This window comes from Molothrus aeneus, chromosome 7 (assembly GCF_037042795.1).
Source record: "Molothrus aeneus isolate 106 chromosome 7, BPBGC_Maene_1.0, whole genome shotgun sequence".
Classification (NCBI taxonomy): Eukaryota; Metazoa; Chordata; class Aves; order Passeriformes; family Icteridae; genus Molothrus; species Molothrus aeneus.
Window position 1 is genome coordinate 5,981,175 of NC_089652.1, and position 22,065 is coordinate 6,003,239.

General features: G+C 40.5%; 1 protein-coding gene across 4 annotated transcripts in view; it reads right to left on the reverse strand.

Annotated features, from left to right (window-relative positions):
- The window catches only part of DIP2A (disco interacting protein 2 homolog A), a 79,179-nt gene that overhangs the window by 13,097 nt on the left and 44,017 nt on the right, over window positions 1-22,065 (reverse strand). For 3 of the 4 annotated variants that reach the window (XM_066553288.1, XM_066553287.1, XM_066553286.1), the window contains 20 exons: window positions 19,443-19,571; window positions 18,774-18,893; window positions 17,702-17,899; window positions 16,772-16,863; window positions 16,386-16,496; window positions 15,514-15,637; window positions 15,150-15,259; window positions 14,604-14,706; window positions 13,598-13,662; window positions 13,183-13,276; window positions 12,603-12,722; window positions 11,747-11,861; window positions 10,720-10,859; window positions 4,516-4,652; window positions 3,999-4,079; window positions 3,679-3,806; window positions 2,485-2,599; window positions 1,146-1,347; window positions 675-784; window positions 468-548 (listed from right to left, as the gene is read on the reverse strand). In XM_066553288.1, the coding sequence (XP_066409385.1) occupies window positions 468-548; window positions 675-784; window positions 1,146-1,347; window positions 2,485-2,599; window positions 3,679-3,806; window positions 3,999-4,079; window positions 4,516-4,652; window positions 10,720-10,859; window positions 11,747-11,861; window positions 12,603-12,722; window positions 13,183-13,276; window positions 13,598-13,662; window positions 14,604-14,706; window positions 15,150-15,259; window positions 15,514-15,637; window positions 16,386-16,496; window positions 16,772-16,863; window positions 17,702-17,899; window positions 18,774-18,893; window positions 19,443-19,571 (2,375 nt within the window). Of the gene's footprint in view, window positions 1-467; window positions 549-674; window positions 785-1,145; window positions 1,348-2,484; window positions 2,600-3,674; window positions 3,807-3,998; window positions 4,080-4,515; window positions 4,653-10,719; window positions 10,860-11,746; window positions 11,862-12,602; window positions 12,723-13,182; window positions 13,277-13,597; window positions 13,663-14,603; window positions 14,707-15,149; window positions 15,260-15,513; window positions 15,638-16,385; window positions 16,497-16,771; window positions 16,864-17,701; window positions 17,900-18,773; window positions 18,894-19,442; window positions 19,572-22,065 lie in introns of those variants that run through there. The other variant, XM_066553289.1, reaches the window with a different exon arrangement.

The following is a 22,065-nucleotide window of genomic DNA, read 5'->3' on the forward strand; positions in this document are numbered from 1 at the left end:
GAGCCTAGCCCAGAGCAAGGCATCAGTATATCCCCTGCAGGATGTGACAGTGCTCCGGGAAAATTTGACTCCAAAGCTGTCCCAAGGGCTCTCTACTTAGGCTCTTGATCTTCTTATCAGGAAATTCTCCATTTCTGACTTACAGTTAACCCTTGTGCTCAGGAATGAAGACAGAATCATGGCTTCCATTAATACGATAAAATTGTGTTCCAGCAAGAAATGCAATTACTGCAATGTTTTAAGCGAGGCAGAATGCATACTGAAATTCCAGTTAGTGGAATAAAACATATGACATAAAATTCCACAAGTGGAAAAATTTATGCTACTTACTAACTAGCAATTTTCATCTGCTTCATTAAAATAATCTGCAGCATTTCAAGAAAAGACTTCATGAAGGAATTTTCTTAGAATCTAATAATCTTTTGCTTTGGTTTTAATCTCCAAGTATGACCTAAAGTGCATCTTACCTTGGAATTCAACAGAAGGAAGAGTGGATGATCTGGAGTTGTCTGAGCTCGCCACTGAAGAACGTCTGCTAAATACAGGAACTGAAAGGGAAGAAAAAGGAGACACTCAAATTCACTCAAAGTACCTCAGGTTTATCTCCTGGTCTTCTCTCATTCTGAATAAGCTAATTCAAATATTTAATAATAATGCCAGGACCCCAGAGTCACCTTTCTTGCCTGGTCATTGTCCTCCAGCTGGCTAACATCTCTCCCCGAGGCCTGTGCAATCCTCTTGCCAGCTACGAGGTTTCCTACAATCATCGACGCAGGACCAACATCTGCATTTTGAAAAGAGCAGTGCAAGTGAGGAAAAACAACCTAAGGAAGGCAGGACCAACATCTGCATTTTGAAAAGAGCAGTGCAAGTGAGGAAAAACAACCTAAGGAAGGCAGGACCAACATCTGCATTTTGAAAAGAGCAGTGCAAGTGAGGAAAAAGAACCTAAGGAAGGCAGGACCAACATCTGCATTTTGGAAAGAGCAGTGCAAATGGGGAAAAAGAACCTAAGGAAGGCAGGACCAACATCTGCATTTTGGAAAGAGCAGTGCAAATGAGGAAAAACAAGCTGGGGAACAAGCACCAATGCAGCCTGCAGGTGCCAGGTCTGGCAGAACCAGCACATACTCTGCTTTCCTCACCTGGCTGCTTCTGCCGAGGCTTGGGCAGGTTGGTAACACAGGTGTGGGGACACATCAGGACGTTGCAAGGATGCAGAGCACCCTCCAAAAAGCGCTGCTTGGTTTCTGAAATATGAATTCCTCCGAGCGGAGCCTTTGGCAAAGTGTTGGCTGGCACCAAGGCAAGGCAGTACACACCTACTTGGTGAATGCTATCAATTGCCTTCACAGAAATTAAAACAAACAAACAAACATTTCACATTATCAACTGGGATGTAGCTAGAGCAAGAATTTGAATTCAATTAATTTATAACATTAAAAGTTTTACTTGCACCACAATTTGCAAATAAAGGGTCCAATTCTGCACTCACTGAACTCATAGAAGCTGTGCCATGACTTCAATGGGAGCAGGAGCAGACCCAGGACTTTGCTTGTGCCCTCTATCAAGGGGATGCCACCTGCACATCAGGGATTAGGAAAGTCTCTTAAAAGTGGGCAAAAAGTGCAGAGATTTTCAAAAGCCAAAGTTATATCACAGCAAATTTAGCATGTATGGCACAATCACAAAAGCGCAGTAGAACATAAAACTCACAAAATTTAGGAGGGAAGCATCTTTGCTGCCTAAATCTTAAGTGTCTCTTTTAGTTATGACACTTCTAAAAAGAGAAAAATATTTTCTGTATCAATACCAGATACCCTCTCCAAAAAGATAAGAAGGCTGAAATTAGACAGAAACCATTATTACTCAACTGCCTTACTCTTAAGAGCAAACTTCCTTTAAGTTGTTTTCTGGATCCTTCCCTACAGCTGTCCCCAGAGTCTTCCATAATTGATCTCTCCTTTTTCACTTCCTGAGAACTGATTAATTCTACAATCTGCAAATGCAGATCTACCACAGTTCCCCTTCCTTCTGTCCTTCATCCCCAGGAACATACAGTAAAATAATTAAGGGGAAAAGTTTTTAATACTTCTTGTTGCAGATCCAGAATAAGGTTGTTAGTGATAAAAAAGCTTTTGGGGCTGTTCTGATATTTGGCAGCATACTTGTGAATATTTTCAGAGGTAACTCTCAGTATGAAATTAGAAGAGACCTGTAGCATTGACCCAAACAAAACCCATCACCTTTAGGCCTTTGAGAATCCTAGTAGTAGGAAGTTAAAAATAGATTCTGAGAGAAAATCTTACTTTTTACAAAATTCTGTTAATTCTGAACCCTGAAAAAATTATCTTCTTACAGCTCTCTGGGGTTATACTGATAAGTTTTGCTTATGGAAAAAAAAAAAAAAAAGAAAAGCTCTGATATTCTCATTTCATGCATCAGCCTTATTCACCTGGAAAGAGAAAAGGACAGACTGACTACCTGTAGAACCCTGCTCATCCACTGAAAACTATCCTCCTCTGAGGCGTCAGGGCGTTGCTCTGCCACAAGCACTATCCGATCATCATGCAAAACGGGCACAGAAAACACTGCTATCCTAAAACACAAAGGACAGAAGAATGATGGGGTGCAACACAGGGTGAATGGAGCATGGCTTATCATCACATGGCAATGGCTGCAACCTCTCATGGCACTGTTTCACACACACGAGCATTATTCATGCCAGATCTTCACAAAATCACAGAAAGATTTAGAACACGTGTGGGATCCTTGCTGTAACTGCTTTCTGCTGGGGGTTAAGTGGATTTGCAGTCACCCATGTAGCACACGTCTGATAGTTCCATACATGTAGGGGCTGTGCAAACCTTGCCTACAGAACCCCATCATGCACACTTAGACTTTTAGTCCCTACATACGATGTCCCTTCTGGAAGACAACTATGCCAAATTACTGATCTCTAGGTGCTTGCACTGAAAAATACTTAACTCCCCTGGGGAATTACCTTAGTTTTAGGCTTAGGATAAAATATTAATAATGCCTCAGCCTGGGCTGGTCCCAGTCTGAACCCTGAGAGACTCCACTTGTCACTGATCTTCATCTGGACATGGAGCCATGGACCACTGAAGAGCACTCAGGCTGGTGATACAACACCTGGTCTTCTCTCATTCTGAATAAGCTAATTCAAATATTTAACAAAGCCAGGACCCCAGTGTCACCTTTCTTGCCTGGTCATTGTCCTCCAGCTGGCTAACATCTCTCCTCAGAGACCTTTCTCTGAGGATCCTTCAGCAGCCTAGTTTGGTCTTTAGAACAGGCTGCACAGTTCCTCCCCCTCAGCCACCCAAAAGACCCAGGGGACAGAAGTGTTTTATATCCAGCATATGAGCTTCTTTTGAGAGCCTTAAGAGAAGCTTTGAAATAAGTTTTAAACAGATACTTTAAGATCTACCTTTATACTGTGTGAAAGTAATTTAAAATCTATTATGCATGAAGCAGGGTGCGAATATTTACCTTTCAACAACCCAAATTCATAACCTAGTGCTAACTTTCCTACAAAACACACATAAAAAAGTTCACATGCATTCCTCCTGTGTGTGCTGCGTCACTTGGTGACTGTGGGTTAAAAAAAGAGCAACAAGGCCCAACCAGCAGTGGTAAAGTTTTTAATGCACTCACCTTCCCCGATAGACAAACTTCATGGGTTCAACGGCCAACGCAGTGGCCACCACATCATCTGCATTGTGCCTGCGGCCACTAACTGTCATCAAGCCATCCAGTTTCCCCACCACAAACACCAAATAGTCCTGAAAAGAAGGAAGGATTAGAAACACAGCAGAAAAACCTCCTCACACCTGGCAGTACGTGCCTGACTCAAGCCAACAATACTCTTAAGACCTTCAGGAGGTCCTGAGACAAAGTGCTGCTGAATTCAGGGCTATCACTTTAGAGTTGGGAGGCAGGACAAAGTAGGGCCCTGAGGGCTTGTACACACTTACAGGACCCACAAAGCCAAGCAATCCTGTCCTTGTGAAGGGCTGGTCTGATACAGGCATGCCCGCTGCCGTCACTGGGATGGCCTGGAAGAACACAGAAGGATTCAGACACTCACTGGACTGATAAGGACTTGTACTCCTTTACTGCCAGAATACATGAAATGAGGTACCACTGCAAGGAAAAATATGGGCAGAAAGATTGAAATGCCTTCAGGTAACTACACATAAGACCACTGTGTTAATTCAGAGCTAAGATAAATTTAAATGCTCACACAGGCCCTACACTGGACTGTGGAATACAGAAGCAGATGAGACTTGGTATTTTTGCTTGTAAGAGACAGAATGTCTTGTAATGGTTCTATGAATGAAGCAAAGTCTACCTGGTCAGGGCTTTTTTTCTAACTAACTAAAAAACCAAACCAAACAATAAAACACACGCACACAAAAGACCTTTAAGGAAAAAACAGAGTATTTACAAGAAGAAATACTAGAAATATAACAATTAAAAAGAAATCCAAACCTCAAATACATTCTTGGTGATTCCGAGGAGACCAAAATATGCTGTCCCAGTTGCTCCTGAATTCACACATATTTCTCCAACCTCATCAGCTTTACACAGATAAGGAGTCCCATCCACCTTTACAACACACATGCTGGCTGCACAGAGGAAGAACACAGAATCACAGTGTTAGTCTGCTCCAGCAGCTGACACACACAGTGCTCTGCCACTGACAGATAAAGATTTTAGTATCAATTATTCATCAGCTACAGCAGAAACACAGCATCTAAGAGAGCTCACTTTAGCTTCTTGACAGCCTGTGCAATCTGTTCTCCAAGATTAAGTTCACAAATGCAGTGCTTTTTTCTTACAGCATTTCACAGCCTCCACATCAGCTGCAGCTGAATCCAAGGCACAATGCACTGAGGGAGTGTAAGATTCAAGATCAAGAAGGAAATCAATAAATCTACCCAGGTCAATACAAAATCAACATGGCAAAGCCAACTCTGCTACCTGCATGGACCAAGGAGTGCTGTTGAAATAGATCTGTGGGTACACTTTCAAACCTTAGAGAAGCCTTCCAATTGCCAACATCCTAGGTCTGAACAGGTGAGACCATTATTCACCCTACCAATAGATCAACCTCTAAATTATCTTGGTTTCATAAAAATTACCTATCAGAACAACTAGCAGTTATTAGTAATTGTTTGGAACCATGCAATGATAACCTTGGTAAGCAAAGAGATGCTACTCAAACTCTGGTACAGTTTCTGGATATTTTATGTGTGTACTACATGTCTGGAATTAAAACCTACAGTATGAACTACTGGTCATGCAAAACCCACATTCTGCAATTAAGGAGGGAAAAAATAGAACAATGGTAAATTGGAACTGACAAAATAGTTTATTACTACAGGAAATAACTTGAGCAAACATCAGAACTCTGTATGTAACACTTAAACAATGATGCAAAGAGAAGTGTTAGTAATTGGAGAAAGCACAGTTTGTGGGCATTAACAAATGTACAGCCCTCACTGCATCCACAAACATGGAAGAACCAAAGGATCAGCCTGCAGTCCCTAAATGATGCTCCATCCACGAAGCCAAAGGACAACCCTATCACCCTGATCAAGTAAAAAAAAAAATACTTACCAGTAACCAATGTATGATACAGGTAGTCTACAGGTACATTCTAACAGCAGGCACAGTTCTGTCCTGCCAGGTTATACTGCAAGGCTGCCCTTCTGCAGTATCTGTGGAGCCTCTACTCTCGCTTCTCCTCCTTTTCCTGCTCCATGTGTGACATACAAGAGAGTGCATCTACCACCATTTCAGTCTCTCTCAACAGCATTGCATCTGAAAAAGAATTAAAGAGAAGGGAAAAGCAGATGGGACAGGAATGTACATGTGGACTGCACGTCACGAAGAACACAGATTCCTGCCAGGAAAGCTTTCCTTCTTCAAATGAGTCCACATGTACATTCTGAAAGATGGTGACTCACAGCAGTCAAACCTGCCAGGGAGTATCCTGGCAGGAGATGAGAATCCTGCTGTGCAAAGGATGATGCTGATGCCCTACCAAAGAGTGGATTCAGCTCTGGATGTTTCAAGATTAGCACAGCAGGAATGCAAGAAGAATGCCAGGGGCCTGTACAGCAGAAGGTTGTGATCAAAGGTACTGATGAGGCTCAGGAAGTGCTCACTTCTTCCCTTTCCAGCATTTCATAGTGGATCAATACAATGGCTACCCTTGCATTACATTCTTCAGGAAGAACTTCTCTTCTAGAAGTATGAAGCCTTAGGAAAAATACTGAAATGCCAGGATGAAATGCCTCTAAAATCACTGTGGAAGGTATTTCCAGGGTTTCCAGAGAAACCTCATCCTTGAGAAAAACAGCATATGGGGATATCAAAAGCAGACCTGAATCTCTTCCTGCTCCTCTGGAAAGGGAAATAGGCATAAAGCAAGCCAACTTCCTAGATGAGGATGAACATTAAATCTGGACTCTGGAGGTGGTCCATGAGCATCCAAAGTGTAACATTTAAATTGGAAGACAACATCTCATCCCAAGCGCACACTGGCACAGGTCTCCAAGAGAAGTTGTTCTGCAGTGGTTGTTGTGCCGCTGTGTGACAGACTGAAGCCCTGAGGAACACAGATCTGATGATTATGATAAATTCTAAGGGCTGAATGGAAAAGAGGTGCTGTTAACCCACAATCTAAAGAAAAAAACCTGAAAGTTTCACTAAGTTGTTCTGTACCAACTCTTTCTACTGAAGTAAAGGAAGCAGACCCCTCTGCAGTGAAGATGCTTTGTGGTAACTACCAGAACCTTGGCAAATGTTCACTCAGACATGGACAGAAGAAACAAGACATCCATGGGCTGGAAACAATGTGAGCATCCCAACATTTAGGAAATTAGAACCATCTCCCTAAAGTTCCAGAAAAGGTACTGAATGCAGTCACAATCCAGAACATAACTGAGTTCATTGCAGAAGATGTTGCAGAAGCCCAAAATTTGATGCCAAAGTGAAGTTTTCTGCTTGAGTGTAACAAAGTAGCTGCTGCAGCAGCACTGTTTCTAGGAACCAGCCTTTGTATGATTAGAGGCTATAGGGATTTATAACTTTTGGGTTCAAGACTGTTAGCTCTTGTCAAAGAAAGAACATGAGAAGGATCCCAGTACAAGAATGGAAAGGATTGGTTGGGAAGTAGAAGGGAGACAAACTTAACTACAGTTAAAATATCCACTAAGCAACACATCCAGGCTCAAACTTAAGGTAGGTATAATATGCTTTCAAGATGACAGATAACACAGCAATCACATTCCAGTTGATGTGAAAGTTGGAGGCTGAAAATGTGCAGAAGAAAAGAGGTTTGGCACTCTCCCTGCCATCTTTACCAGTCCAATTTGAAAAAAATGAACTGAATGTTGGTGAGGAGCCAAATTTAGCAATGCCAGTCCCAGACAGAAACTATGCAAAATAGCCCAAGATGGTCAACAGGTGGGGTAAAACATCATTCCTCTAGAACAGGATTCCATGGGAATGCATACCAGATTTTCTCTTAAGAATTCCCATGCTATCTTTGAGGAGAAGATTTCTCTGTGGATGCTGCCACTTCCATTGAGAGTCTTGTGATGGGCATTCATGGTAGATAATGGATGTGAAGGGAACGTGGCATCAAGAATGGCCTATGGGTTAAACAGCAGTGACATGTGACATGACCCTGGTGCTGATGGCTCTGTTGAGTAAGATCCCCTGAGCAGGTGAGCTCCACATTTCAGAAAAAAAAAGCAAGATCTGAAGAAAAGGAGGGTGTGAGTGGACATTTTATCTGTGACCTTTTAACCAGAGAGTTCCTGAATAAAGCATGCCAGAGATGCTCACAGGCAATGAGAGCAAAACCATTTGGCTTGACCATTTCCAAATGAAATTCAGGAATGTGAGCTCCCTATGTCACAGAGTATTTGAAAGGCTAGGGCAGACTTCCAAGTTCAGTGGGGATCAGAAGATGGAACGAAGCCTTCAGAAAGAAATACAAAACCAAAAGCAGATGAAGAGCAAGACTCTTCAGCCAGCAGAGGAGCAATGAACAGGTGGTGGTATGCTCTCTCCTGTATGCCAAACACCAAGCCAGAATGGACAAGGGCACACCCTCCATGAATACTACACAGGAGAAAGCATAAATCTTACCAAGTAAGGCACAAGTATCTCCACTGTTAGAATGTACATGCAGACTCATTTGAAACTAAGTCATTGATTTACTTAAGTCATTAATTTTTTTCACTTAGCACACTCCTGTAAGTAGCTGCTAGTCTTGTCACTTCCTTCGTACTCCAAAGGATTTTTTAGGAGAAAAAAGTTATCAATTATCCTTTATAATGAAATCTATAAGGCATATTCTGACTTAAGTAATGTACAGGGAAACTTCTGCTGGAATTCTTAAAATGTGGATAAACTGAAGTAAATCTGCCCCAGATTCTGACAGCTCAATGCTAGTCAGAATTTTAAAGGGGTCAATGAATTAAGTTGCCCAAATTCTGCTTAACCTACAAATAGTTTAACCACTTACTATTGTATTTTTAACTAGCAACAGCCATCAATTACAAGTCATATCACTCTGAGACACTTCATACACATTTAACTGTTCTCCCCTCACACAATCACACAAGTCACTTGATGCTTGTCACTCATGTAGAAAGTAATGGTAGTGTTATCACTGCCTGCCAGTGGCCCCCTAACCCAGACACATCCCTTAGATTTGCCAGGCAATGCTCCAAGGAAGTTTGACAAAGGAGAAGGGTTTTTTCACACATCCCTCTGACTACTCCATCAGGCATTTCACAAGGACAAAAATGTATTTTTTGACAATTCATAAGGTGAAACTCATAAGGTTTTGACAAGTCATGAGGTGAAATTACTTAACCATAAGCATACAGGGAAATTTTCCAACATCCTAAGGCAGACTCGAAGCTGCCACTGAGCAAATGCTCTGTGGAAAAGTAACCCAGGGGACTTAGAGCTCCAACAACTGAATATGAAGAGTAGCTGCAAGCAGCTGTGTATCTTAGTAGTAGTCAAGCACAATTTGCTATGAGAGCAAGCCTACAGCAAAGCCAGGAGCATCCTGTTGGTTTTGCATGGCCTGGTTTTTTAGCAGGGGGGCCATAGAAGTGGAGCCATATGAGATAAACTGATCCAAAGAAAGATTTCAATTGATCCTACACCTAATACCACTTTTTTGAACAGCAGCAATATTGAGTTTAAGCTCAGTCAGTTCACCAAAGGGCATGACTACCTGAACTACCTGATTCAGACTTGGTCCCTTTGTGTCCCTGTGTCTAACCTATAATCTAGAGAAAACATTGGGAGCACAGGTGAATTTCAGTGAGGTTTCCAGGGGACAGCACTAGTGTGGACACCCCAAACAGACAGCAGTAGCAGTAGATGCCATCTATATTCAAGTCAAAGTAGAAAAATCACTATTTTTTTGAATTTATTCTGGACTTTCAAATCAACTTCAAATGGTCTTAATACAAAAGAAAAACTTGAGAGAAGCTACACAACAACCAAGTGACTTCTCTGCTTCATTTTGGTATGAAGTGCAGATCTGCTCAGCCTTCACCAAAAGGAAGCTCTACTGAATTTAAGTTCAATAACAACAACTGAACCATTGACTTCAGGGGTGGCAAAGGGCTTCTGGGGATAATAAGGAAAATTAAACAACACCAATGAGACTTGCACACAATGGCTGAAATTCTCATCAGCAGAGTGGGAAGCTGTCTACCTCCTCTTGTTTGTATCAGGGGCTTTGGCGTACAGAGAAGAGGTTGTTGCTGAAATCACACAAGTTGAATCTCCACCTTACCTTGAGTAAATGCTCTACAGAGAGCAGGACTTTAGAACCACAGCTCTGCAAGGCAGGAAGTTCATAACGAGACCAAGAAGAGCAAAGCCTAAGGTGCCAAGGGCATGACCAGAATCAACCAGGTTCTTTGGTAATTACATAATAAACTTGAGGGTGAGGAGAGTTGCAAAATTCTCTATTTTATCCTCTCCAAGCACACCAGAGCAGACAGACAGTGCCATGAAACTGCCAGCCTAAAAGCTGGAGTAGATGGCAGCAAGTGTCCAGTCCTTCATCTCACTGTTCACAGTCTTAGGTCTGCTTTGGCACCCTACCTTTACTAACCTTCTTCAGAGTGCTCTCCTCTCCAAATGCAGCTGGATCTCAAGTGAGAACAACAAGGATGAGACAAAGTCTCTTTGCTTCAATTAATGGGCTGAGGAACAATACCCAGCTCTACCTGATTCAGGAACCACAGTGTTGCAAAGAGATGTCATTAGGAAATAGGTTAATCCAGGTTACTCCTGATCACTGTCTTGTTCTCCATGGGCATGAGAAAATAGTTTCCAGAAGTAGCTGTTCCATCACCTCTACAGGGTCTGAGATGAGGTCCCTTTCAACTGAAATATTCTATTCTATTCCACTCCACTCCATTCCATAAACAATTCTGCAACAAGCCAAAAGCACTTGCCCATACCAAAATCTATGGCCATTCAGTTTTATTGTGCATGATTCTGTACTCCATCATGTGTTTGGATAATGTGTCAAAACATAACTCATGCTACCTTAAAGGTATTTAACATTTTTATTCATTCCATGCACACAAAGATAACTTATTTGGAATATTCTGAAACCCACACAAAATGTTTTCCTACCTCCAGGCATAATCTGCCCAACATCCTGCACAGTTAACACTGACAACTTCTCCTCTGTATCCACTCTGATCACTCCAAAACTCAGACAATTCATGGATAACACTGCTTTTCCTGGAGGGGGGCCACCCAGTTCAGAAGGTCTGGAAGACACAAAGTCCAGTTAGATAAGAATCAACAGACCAATACTGGTGAGAGGGTTACTAAAAACATTCTGATGGTTTCTCAGGCTTGGTAAGGTTCAGAAAGAGAACGGTTTCTCACTTTGAACAAACAAGAGTTCAAGACTTATATAGTAACTAAATGAAGACAGAGCTAAAACAAAACTTGCCAAAATTTCCAAGTTTTTTGTTTCAAGTTTTCTTGAAGTTGACTTTCTGAAAAGGCACATTTTGATCAGAACTGCTATCAAAAAATCCAGCATATCCCATCCATTTGTCTATTAATAATTAAAGTATTTATTTTTCTCAGAGTATCCCTTGCTATCTCCAGAAATCCAATGGCATTTCTCAGACCAGCTACAATATTTTGGTTTTTTTTTTTATTTTAGGCCCCTGTTTACAAATCATTGTACATAAGCAGTTGATGGAGAATTCACCATCTTCTTCCTCCCAAATTAATAAGTCTTGTTTTGGGGGCATTTTAAAAGGTCCTCCAATACTTTCAGTGAGGATGAGACCTAATTTTCCCAAAGCATGAAAAAAACCTTCTGCCTGACTATTCTTAGAAAATATTAAACTCTTTTAAGAAAAGAAACAAAAATCACCCATCTGTTAGTGAAAGAGGCACCTGTGAGCTTCATATTTCCTCTGCCTAGATCTTTGTGAATCTCTATGTGGGTTACTGACTATCACCTTAACATGAGATTCCCCATCCCTGGAAGTGTTTAAGGCCAGGTTGGATGGGGCTTGGAGCAACCTAGTGTAGTGGAAGGGTTTGAACTCCTTCCAAGCCAAAGCATTCTGTGATTCTAGGACACATTGCAATAGTCAAGCAAAGCTTCAGTTCACTTCTCAGAAAAGGGAATTACCTGCGAATAGCAACAGTCAGTGCCTCTGAAGAACTAGCACAAGGACAGATGACTTCTGGTCTCAAACCTCTGGACTGAAACACATTCAGGAATGCATCACAGGAAGATATTGACCCTAGAAAGAACAATCACATAATCAGAAACATTTTTCTAAGAGCAGGAAAGCTTGAGCTGCAGGAATTCAAAGGTGTGCCCACTCTCAGCTCAGTTCTATGAATACTGTTGCATTCATGTACAAACCAAATACTCTTTTGAACTGTCTGAAAGGTATTCCAGTTCACTGTAAGAGAGTAGATTTGGAAAAAGAACTCCTAGTGACTAACAACTACACTGAATGAAACTCCCAACTGCATACTCCTCCTCTGGCAGGACACACCAGAACTTAGCACCATGGAAAATCCTTCAGGGATCAGAATACTTTGTCACTAAGGGTAACTTTATGTCAACCTCTTATACAGCTCCTTTCTGATACAGCTCCTATCTGATTGTTTCATACACAAGTCACAGCAGTTAAATATCAAATGCTTCCGACATACCTTCACAATTCTACCAGGCCTCTAGCACTTGGCCCAAAGTGGATTATATCTATATTTATATCTTGTAGGTATCAGTTCAAGTCAATTCAAGGAAAAGTATAGCACTAATGAAGACATGAAGATCAAAAAATAAATTTACACTGGTAATTATAGCCAAGAAGTGCAAATTAAAGTAATGAAAAAGCAGTGGCATCACTGGCACACAGATAGTTTTACTACAGAAGAAACTGCTTAACTCCCCAGGCATCAGCTCTGACACAGGGCTTACAAGAAAGAGAATCTTGGCCAGACTGACACTCAGGAAACACATCCATACTCACATGGATTGGCTCCATCTGCCACTATTAACATCCGTAAGGAGCTCAGGCTGACATCCCTCTGATCCCTCTGAGCCAAAAGTGACCAGTGCATATCACGGGATTTTACTACTGCTACACGGGCTGCAAGTCAAAACAAGAATTATGCTGCATGTGCAGAACAAAATCAAGACCAATTAGAAAATTATCTAAGTATTCTTGTGTATTTACACAAACCTCTGAAACTACACACAAAATTTATGATGCTACACATGTAGAAAACAAATAAAAATGCCAAAAATTCAACTACTATAACACGTGTATACTCAATATACGTGTGTTATAGTATACAACATAACATAGTTATACACCAGATGGACTTGATCACAGAATTTGAATGTTTGCTATAAATTCAAATACTAAGAAACACAGTCTCTTTAAAGGTCTCTCAGAAGAAGCCATCAACATCACTCCTCAGTGAAACTATGAGCACACAGAATACTGAAATGGGGTAATCAGTGTGATACAAAGACATTTTGTACAATTTAATTTGTTTTCACTAACCCAAAAAGAGATGGGTGAATTAAAACAACCTTTAGGGTACCTTTGTATGAGCAGACTTTCTGTATCCAGGAAAGTGGATTAACCTTCATTAATGCATAGGGAATACTGATGACATGCATCCTGTTCATAACACTCTACAAGAAAGAGGTTCAAAAATAAACTTCCAAGTGGCTTAAAAAATATAGAACATGTAACAATGCTTAAATAAACCCCTCCATCATCACAGCTACAGCATAACTCTTACAATTAACTGGCAGTGAAAACTATGCCAATACTCTGAAAAAATACGCTACACAAGGTACAGCAAAAGCAACAGTTGATTCTGAAAAATATAAATACTGAAACAAAAACCATTTGAGAGAAATGATGAATTTATAGCCTCTTTCTGATACCAGTACACTACCAGTGAAAGAAGCAAATTGCTGCAGTTTTTTTGCCTTTCTAGCAATACTCACCGTTAACACTCCATGCCAAAGGCCAGCCTCTCTTTTGAAATCCAAGACATTTGTTAGTGTTTCAGCTGAAAGCAAAGGAAAAAAATATCAGATTTAAAAAGCATTTTTATAAAAATACTTAAAAACTACAAATATTTGTTCAAGCAACTCTGAAACTTCCATGACTGCTAAGAAACCAAAGCTCTGTTGCCTATAACAAATAGGCTGCTTAAGCTCCTAGTGACTTGTTTTACTTCTTGCAATAATCTTTGAATTATGATTACTAGACTAGAATATTACAAGGTATTTAACATCTTGATTCATTGTAATACCCATTCCATCTGCCAATGAACTATGCAGACTGAAAATTTAGTCTTGAAGCAAACTTTTTCAGCTGAACTGAAAAAGTTAATCTGTATTTGAAAGAATTAGATCCAGTAAGAAATATCACCACGGCTCTACTAAATTTTCTTGAATATTTTCTCTGAGATATTTGAATATCTTAAGTGATTAAAAAAAAACCAAGTAACAATCAAAGATTTTAAGTCAAGGATTCAATTGATTAATCAGTCCCTGATTTTTGAGGGATATCTTGTCTTGATTAGGTAAAACTTGCTTATCACTGATGTAGGATAGATGGATGCAGGGAAGTACTTGGTTAAATGGTAGCACAGATTAACTCTATACAGATGGACATAAACCAAGTGCAGTTCTTGGCTGTTCGTTGGGAGAATGACTGCAAACAAGCAGATCTCTCACTGTGTTCACATCCCTGGGGAGATGCTCTTTTGTGGGACATGATCAGGTAAGAGGAAGATCCCCTCCTTGATTACATTTTCACAGGTGACTTAATGCTCTTTCACACATCACACCCTTTAGGAATGAGGAAGTTTGTCTTTCCCTTTGCAGCTGAAGTGACTATTCTGTATCTAAAGTTCTCTGCAGACAGCAGACATGATTATGCAACGTGAATTGTCTAAGATGCAAAGCTGCCAGAACCCTTTTAAAGTTACCCCATCTAACTTACCTTCTGAATAACCACATGCCTGAGTCAGTGCATGACAGTGTGCCAGCATGGAGGCATGAGATACAGTAATGCCCACTGTGCTGCCCTCTTTACTTGTTTTGTACTGAGAAGAGAAAGTGTATGCAAGCATTAGATTAACAGCAAAACCAAGAAAATTTACAGTAGTGAATAGAAAACACATTACAAAAACAAATCCAGCTCTTTAAATTCAAAAAGCTAGCATAAAAATATATTTACATCCATAGAATACATTAATATGGTAAAAAAATCTGTTTGTCTAGTCCAATTAGATTATCCTGGGGATCCCAAAATGCTGATTATTCCCAATCTTCAACGTGACTCTACACAGTCACTCAACTGACACTCTGCCTGGCAGCCTGATGGAAACATGCTTGTTTCACAGTTGAAAACATTATATATAAAATAATATAAAACATTATACATATATATATATATAATCTTTTATTGTATCCAGAGTTTAGAGGAAGAAAAGATCACAAACCATGACAGAGTAAGCACAGAAGTTAGCACATGCCACTGCCTCACCTCGATATAAGCGATCTCGGCGCTGGCATCCCGGACCTGGGGATGCCAGTCCTTGGCTGGTTTTGCCAGATGCTTCCCATCAATCACAAACCAAATGAGACGAGGCCAGCCTTCAAAGAAAAAGAAAAGCTACTGTCACCACAGTTGCAAACATCAGAGTTTTTTCCCCAGTATTCAAGGATAATGACAGGAGGCAAGCAAAAGCAAAATCCCCTGCTGGAGAGGAAGAAACAGCACAGAGCACTGCAATGACAATCAAGGCAGCTCTTTATGTGTAAGAACAATGCAAGCAAACCCAAAAACTCAAGTTTGACAGCAACAATGAGTACACCTGCTTTTTGTCCCATAAAAAATAAACCCACACCTTTGAACGTCACCACCTCGCCAGTCTGAGCTTTTGGGAGGCCTTTCTGGCAGGCATCAGTGGTTAAAGCTAACGTGACTCCACAGCTGCCCAAAAGAAATCCAATCTGCTGGCTGCCAGCATCCTGTAGAGAAACAAGGAAATAGCAAAATTACAAATAACAAAGCTTTTGGACAGTTTGTTGTAACTTCTTCATGTTTAGAAAACATTAAGTCAATTTATATCACAGGAAAAAACAAAAGTCAATCCCATAAGACCTTTAAATGACTGAGAAAATGAAGTTTGCTTAGTGCTAGCTAAGATTTGCAGCAGATCTAGTAAGAAAAGCAGTGTCAAAAGCAATGGCTGTACATCCCTCCACAACCCAATAGGATGTTTATAAATTCTGCTAAAACAGAAAACTGGTTTGATGCTGTTTCTGAGTCCTGACACACTGAGGAGCAGAGCCTACAGCTTTTTAGCTCTTTGCTAACAATCTCCAGGTGTGAAGGATTATAACTGTATTTCAGTAACTATGGTGTCTCTGCCTGCCTCATTACTCAGCATCAGAGCTGAAGAAACAACCTTTCTCTAATATACTCAGTGAAATACTTCTGCACATCTTTTTGAAAAAAATAAATTTAAATAATTTCTACAATTACATACCCTAAAATACTTAAATTATTAGCTTAATATTACTTCCCCCTTTCCTTAACTGAATACTGTATATAATTCCAAGTACAGAATGTACATTGAACAGTCCACGTGATGCTTTTTAAAGAGCAGGCTCTGAAGGACCCCATGTAAGGACTGTAGGATTTAGACATACACAAACACACACACATAAACACTTCATTTATCAAACCATAAAAATGTTGAATGTATCTGCCTACCTTTCTTGTCAGTGGAACTTCTATTGGGACAGGAATAAGTTCTGCCAGAAGACATCCATAAAATGCCACCATAAACATCACTGGATCACTATTAGGAAATACAAGAGCTACCTACAAAAATATAGTAAAACAAGAAAAATGTTTATTTGTCATTTGGCAGAGAGGGGGGCTGCTTTTTAATTTGTGGAACAAAATTTTCACAACAATGTCCAGGTTCATAGATAACCAGGCAGAAAAATACTAAGTATTGAGACAGTGTATTATTATAAGTCACAGCAATGATTATTTCACAATATATTATTACAATATTTTATTACAAAGCTTTCTTCAGCTAAAGCTGTTCCTCACTATTTCATCCATAGGGACCACTTCCAACAGCAGCCTACCCGGTCTCCAGGCTTCAGCAGGGGCTCATTCTTAGTGGTTAGCTTGTTTAGCAGGGTATAGGCTAACTTCAAGCTTCGACTCCATAGCTTGCCTAAAGAATAAAAGAAGAAATTAAGAAGCACAAACTAAAATTTTAACACTTAATTGGCAGATCTCAATCCCTCAAACATGCACTAAGCATGAGGGTATCAGAACAGTTGGCTGAGTCCAAGTACAATTTAGAACTTGGCTTCTTTTTGATTTACCTCTTTTTTTAATTTTAAATGTAAAACTAAACATGCTATTCTAAACAACACTCAAAGCTCCACTGCAGAGTAATTAAATTACTGCAGCTGCTCAGCTATGTTTCCTGCATCCTTCATCTGTGAGAATGCAAACAATAAAGTTCAACATTCTAACATATTATACAAGGAAATGCTGGAGTGAGCTATCCTGAAGGACAGAGTTATTTTCCCCAAAAATGCAATTTACCATAATACTTCTAAGTCATTAATATAGGCAAGTTTCACTTCCCACCATTAACATCCTGATTATGCTCCTGAGGTATGAGTCTTCTCTATAATGCTGTGCAAGAGGATGTTAAAATGGAATGTCTCCTCTGGGAATGTGAAGAGTGCATTCTTAGTAATCTGTTTCTACCTCCCAGTTTACACTGGGCTATTTTTAGTGTTCTTTCATGAAAAAAACCCACACAATTCTAAGAGATTTACAAATAGCCACTAGGAAAGAACCAATATGTTTTGCAATAAACATTTTCTCTTCCTTAACTTCTTTAAAAACGCTTTTCATATACAATGAATTTATAATTTCCATTCCTACAGCAATCTCCAACCATGCATTACAAGCACAGGCAGTCCCTCTGAAGCAAGGCAAACTGTTGTTTCATGGAGAACACCTAATGCCTCCTTGCAGCTGGCTCCAACACGTACCATAGGTCAGGGTATAAATGGCTTTGCCAGTGGTATCCAGTGCTGTCAGACAGGGGGCTTTGGCCTGGGTGGTTCCCCAGCGCTGCAGGGCAGCCAGCAGTGAGGGGGGCCAGTTGGTCACCACCCCCAGGGGTTCCCCTTTCAGTACATTCACTTGGTTTCCTTCAGGCTTTGGTTGATTTGGGTCAGGCTGTTGCACTAAAAGCAGAGCACAGTAAAAGGGAAATGTCAATCTGTACAAAATGTGTAAGTTACACTTCACAGGCTATTCTATAAACCATCCACCTCTTCCTCACAGCTATCAACACTTCTCCTCCACTTTATGATGATGCTGTGCTAATCATCTGTTGGCTTCCCAAAAAACAGTGACCATCACTTCAGAGTTGTGATTCCACATTATCAAAAGAGCAGAATTTGAATCTCTAGCTTACTTCTCTCTATTTTGGAAAGCTGCTGTTTTCTGCTGCTTGTTCTCCACATCTATTTCAATGAAAGCCTCTGCCAAGTCAAGAAGGGTTATCAGAGACAACAGCTTCAGTGACATCTGGACACTGATTTTCGCTGCACTGAATTCTCAACAGGTGATGAAAAATGACACTGTGCCTGGCTAACAATGTATTTTTAAAGAAAGGCCTTCTGTTAAAATCCTGCTCCAAGCTGCTCCAGAAAGTGAAGTATCTTGATCTTAGTTAGCAAAGTCCTGGCTGAAGCTAGCAAATGCTCAATGTAGATAACCAGCAAAATTAATGGTTCCAAGTGATTCTTTCCACAATTACATGCACCTCAATGAAAGTTCACCTGGAGAAACTTCAGCAAAAGACTAAAACCACAAAAACATTTTATCTTACAAGTATCAAACCAATAGTAGGGGAACTCTATTGGCAGCTGCTCAGAAACGTCACACTGAGTAAGAAGGTTGAGTTCAAGATTATCTTCCACTTTCTTGCTCCACTGTATTAATTTTACCATGACTAGTTTTCTATTGAGAAGAGAAACCAACACTTGCTATGTATCAGTTCTGTCATGAACCACTTACACAAGGGGTAAAAAATGTATCTGAAAGAAAATTAACCTTCAAGCAGCTCTTCAAAATCATCCACAAAAAACTCCTTCAGAGGTGGGCGCTTCGGTCTTTTCAAAGTATTTAGCAGCTGCTGGATTTTAGAGGACACTCTGCTGTTCACTGGAACACCTGCCAAATGGAAAAGACTTATTATTTATCATATATTAACCAAAATACACTAAAACACACAACTTTCAGGTGGAAAAGTCATTCAGGATGAGTACCTTGTTTGGAAGAAAACAGCTTTAACTAGTAAGAGTTTCCACCATGGATTTATGTGCTTTCCAACAATGCTGTTACCTGGCTGACACAGACACCTTCTCATGCTTCATTTTAGCTTTTCAAACCACTGACCCCTTCATGAGATTTCAACTGAAACATGAACAATGTCCTTTTCTCCAGCAACCTAGTAAATACTACACCTTAACATTCATTCCATTCTGAAAGCACCAGAATGCTTGGAAAAAATGAGTGAATCTTTCAATATTTTATGAGGCTTGTAAAAACAATCACAACACAAAACATGTTAAATGCTGATTTCCATTTGTATATGTTAAATTAAATGCAAATATATGTATTTATATTTGTCAAAATTTAAAGCTCTGAGGCAACGTAAAATGAAGATGCATCTGAAGATACACAAGGGAACACAGATGGAAAGGTGTACAATGCAATCACCATCTGCAGTTTCCAGAATGCTGCTGCTGTAGCCTCTGGGCACTCCTCGCACGGAGGCGACCTGCGGGCGCTCGTGGTGCAGGTATTCCACCAGGCCAGTGGTCACATCAGGGGGGGCAGAGTGGTTCTCTGCAGAAATGCAAGACAGACACAGGAGCTCATCAGGCACCTTAAGAATCAACAGAATCAACACTGCTTCTTACATGAGGCCATTTCATAAATCCTCACAGGGGCTTGAGAACCTCCTTACAACCTGGAGGCACAAGCCTGCTTTGCTTGGAGCTGTGCCCCATTTCCTGGCTGTAGAGCAATGCTTGGGGAATACCAAGGAAAGGTTCGGGTTGGAAGGGACCTCAAAGCTCATCTTGTCCCACCCCCTGCCATGGGCAGGGACACCTGCCACCAGGCCAGGTTGCTCCAAGCCCTATCCAATGTGGCCTTGGACATTTCCAAGGATGGGGCAGCCACAGCTTCTCTGGGCAACATGTGCCAGCCAGGGCCTCACTACTCTCACAGGGAAGAATTTCTTCCTAATCTGAGTCTCTCTTCTTTTTTAATTTAAAACCATTCCTTCTTGTCCTATCACTAACTGCCCCTTTAAGAAGTTGCTATCATCATTCCAAAAATGTAACCATGGTTATAGAATGGTTTTGGATGGAATGGTTTAGGAAATGGCAGTAGTTTCAAAAAGTGTTTAAACAACAGACAACAAGAACAGGAAGACTGAAATATGCAGAATCGATGAGTAAAAATAGGAATGCAGCAGGGAGGAACTGGAGAAAACCCTGCTGCCCAGGGCTGGAGCTGCCAACAGCCCTTGGAGGATCTCAGCATGTCACAATCCTGCCAGAAAAACTGCAGGCAGAGGGAGATCTGGGCAGTGCAGTGAAATACATACACAATCCCCCACTATGAAGCACTGATCAGCCCCAAGACAGCAAGTGCTTCTTGCACTGCTCCCACATTTCCAGAGCTGATACACAAGCCACAAGCCCAGCTCTAAGTGGTTTTAGAGGGATCACCAGGAGAAAAATTTAAATCCATTCCCATCCTTTCCACTTGAAGTCACTGCAATGCCAATGTTTGCACTGCAGAGACTAAATTCCTTTCATGTGGGTGAGGTACATGAAGGAGAAAGTGTTACTTCATCTGTCACAAAAATGCTCAGGATTCAGTAACCACACAGATGACAACTGTGTAAAGCTGACCTGCATAACTGCACAGGACCATAGAGAGCCCATGTATGCACCTGCCTCATGTTTATACTCTTACTCTGTTCTATATATTTTTGAAGTTGCTTTTTGGCTGTTTTTTTTTGTTTTCTTTTTCCCCTAGCTTTCCCAAAGTACCAAACCAGAGGCTTCCTGCAGGCATACAGCCTGGCCACAGAAACAAATGTACCCGGTTCCCACTTCCCACCTGACAAACCCTCCAGGGACTAGCAATGTCTCACTAGGTATGGAGAAAGAATAGGTTCAATTCTCAGAATTTATGCTCAGATAAAAATCACATTAGCTTAATTAAGAATTGGAGCATTTTATTAATCAATGCCCATGAGACCCCATGCTATTAGCTTGTATCATCCAGAAATACCATGGCACAGCAGGGTAAGAGAAGTGGTGAGGAGTTAAAAAAGAAAGTGTGAGCAGACTTATGACTTCAGGAAAAGGTTAATTGGATTCAGACTGAAGGACCTTTCCATTAGTGATGACAAGACAGAGATAAATGCAAGAGAGTAGTGTCCAAAGGAAGAATAAATGGGATATGACAGAGAATTAAAAGCCATGGTGATCTGTACTTCCAGCTGCTCTAAGAGCTAAGGTGGGAAATACTCCACAGATGATATAGTGACCTTGAAAAAAAACAGGACATACCACCAGCCTTATTCATTAAAAAAAAAAAAAATTACACAAAAGAAAAAAAAAAACCCTGCATGAAGGGTTGTCCTTGCTGCTATTAAGTGAAAGACAAACATGTTAAAAATAATGCACATTTCTATCTGACTCCACTAAATACTGTAACCTTGCACTTCCAACAGTGCAGTTTTCTGCCTGGGAACTTAGTTTGAGCTCACTATTAAAAATGCAGGCTGGAGAAGATGAGCTGTAAGGGAACAAGCTGCTAAATTTAAATTCTCCAACATCTCAAAACTGTGAATAGCTATTCAGTACACAACCAAAACACAGAATATTTCAGTAGGACATGGCAATTAAGATATGTAAGATGCCTTTCACATTGCTGATATCAGCACACTATCTGAAAAATAAATAAACTCATCTTCTGCGCTCTAGGACAAATCAACGCCACTTTTAGAAAGTATGTGAGTATTTATCAAGAGTCATAAAAGTTTGCAGTGTAAGAACTGAGTCAGTTTTCATATTCTTGTGACCTAGGAAAATACATGCAGACAGGAAAAATGTCCCAACTGAACTGATACAGGCCATGCATGAATGTTACCAAGCTAGGAATGAAAACTGATAGAACATGGCAAGCATTGCAGACATGAGGAAGACCATTCTTATGTGAAAATGCCTTTTTTTTTTGCCAATTTTACCTTTATTAATATATTTAATAGATCAGCTCTTAAAGATCCCTGAGCTTCCTTCCTTCTAGATATTATAAT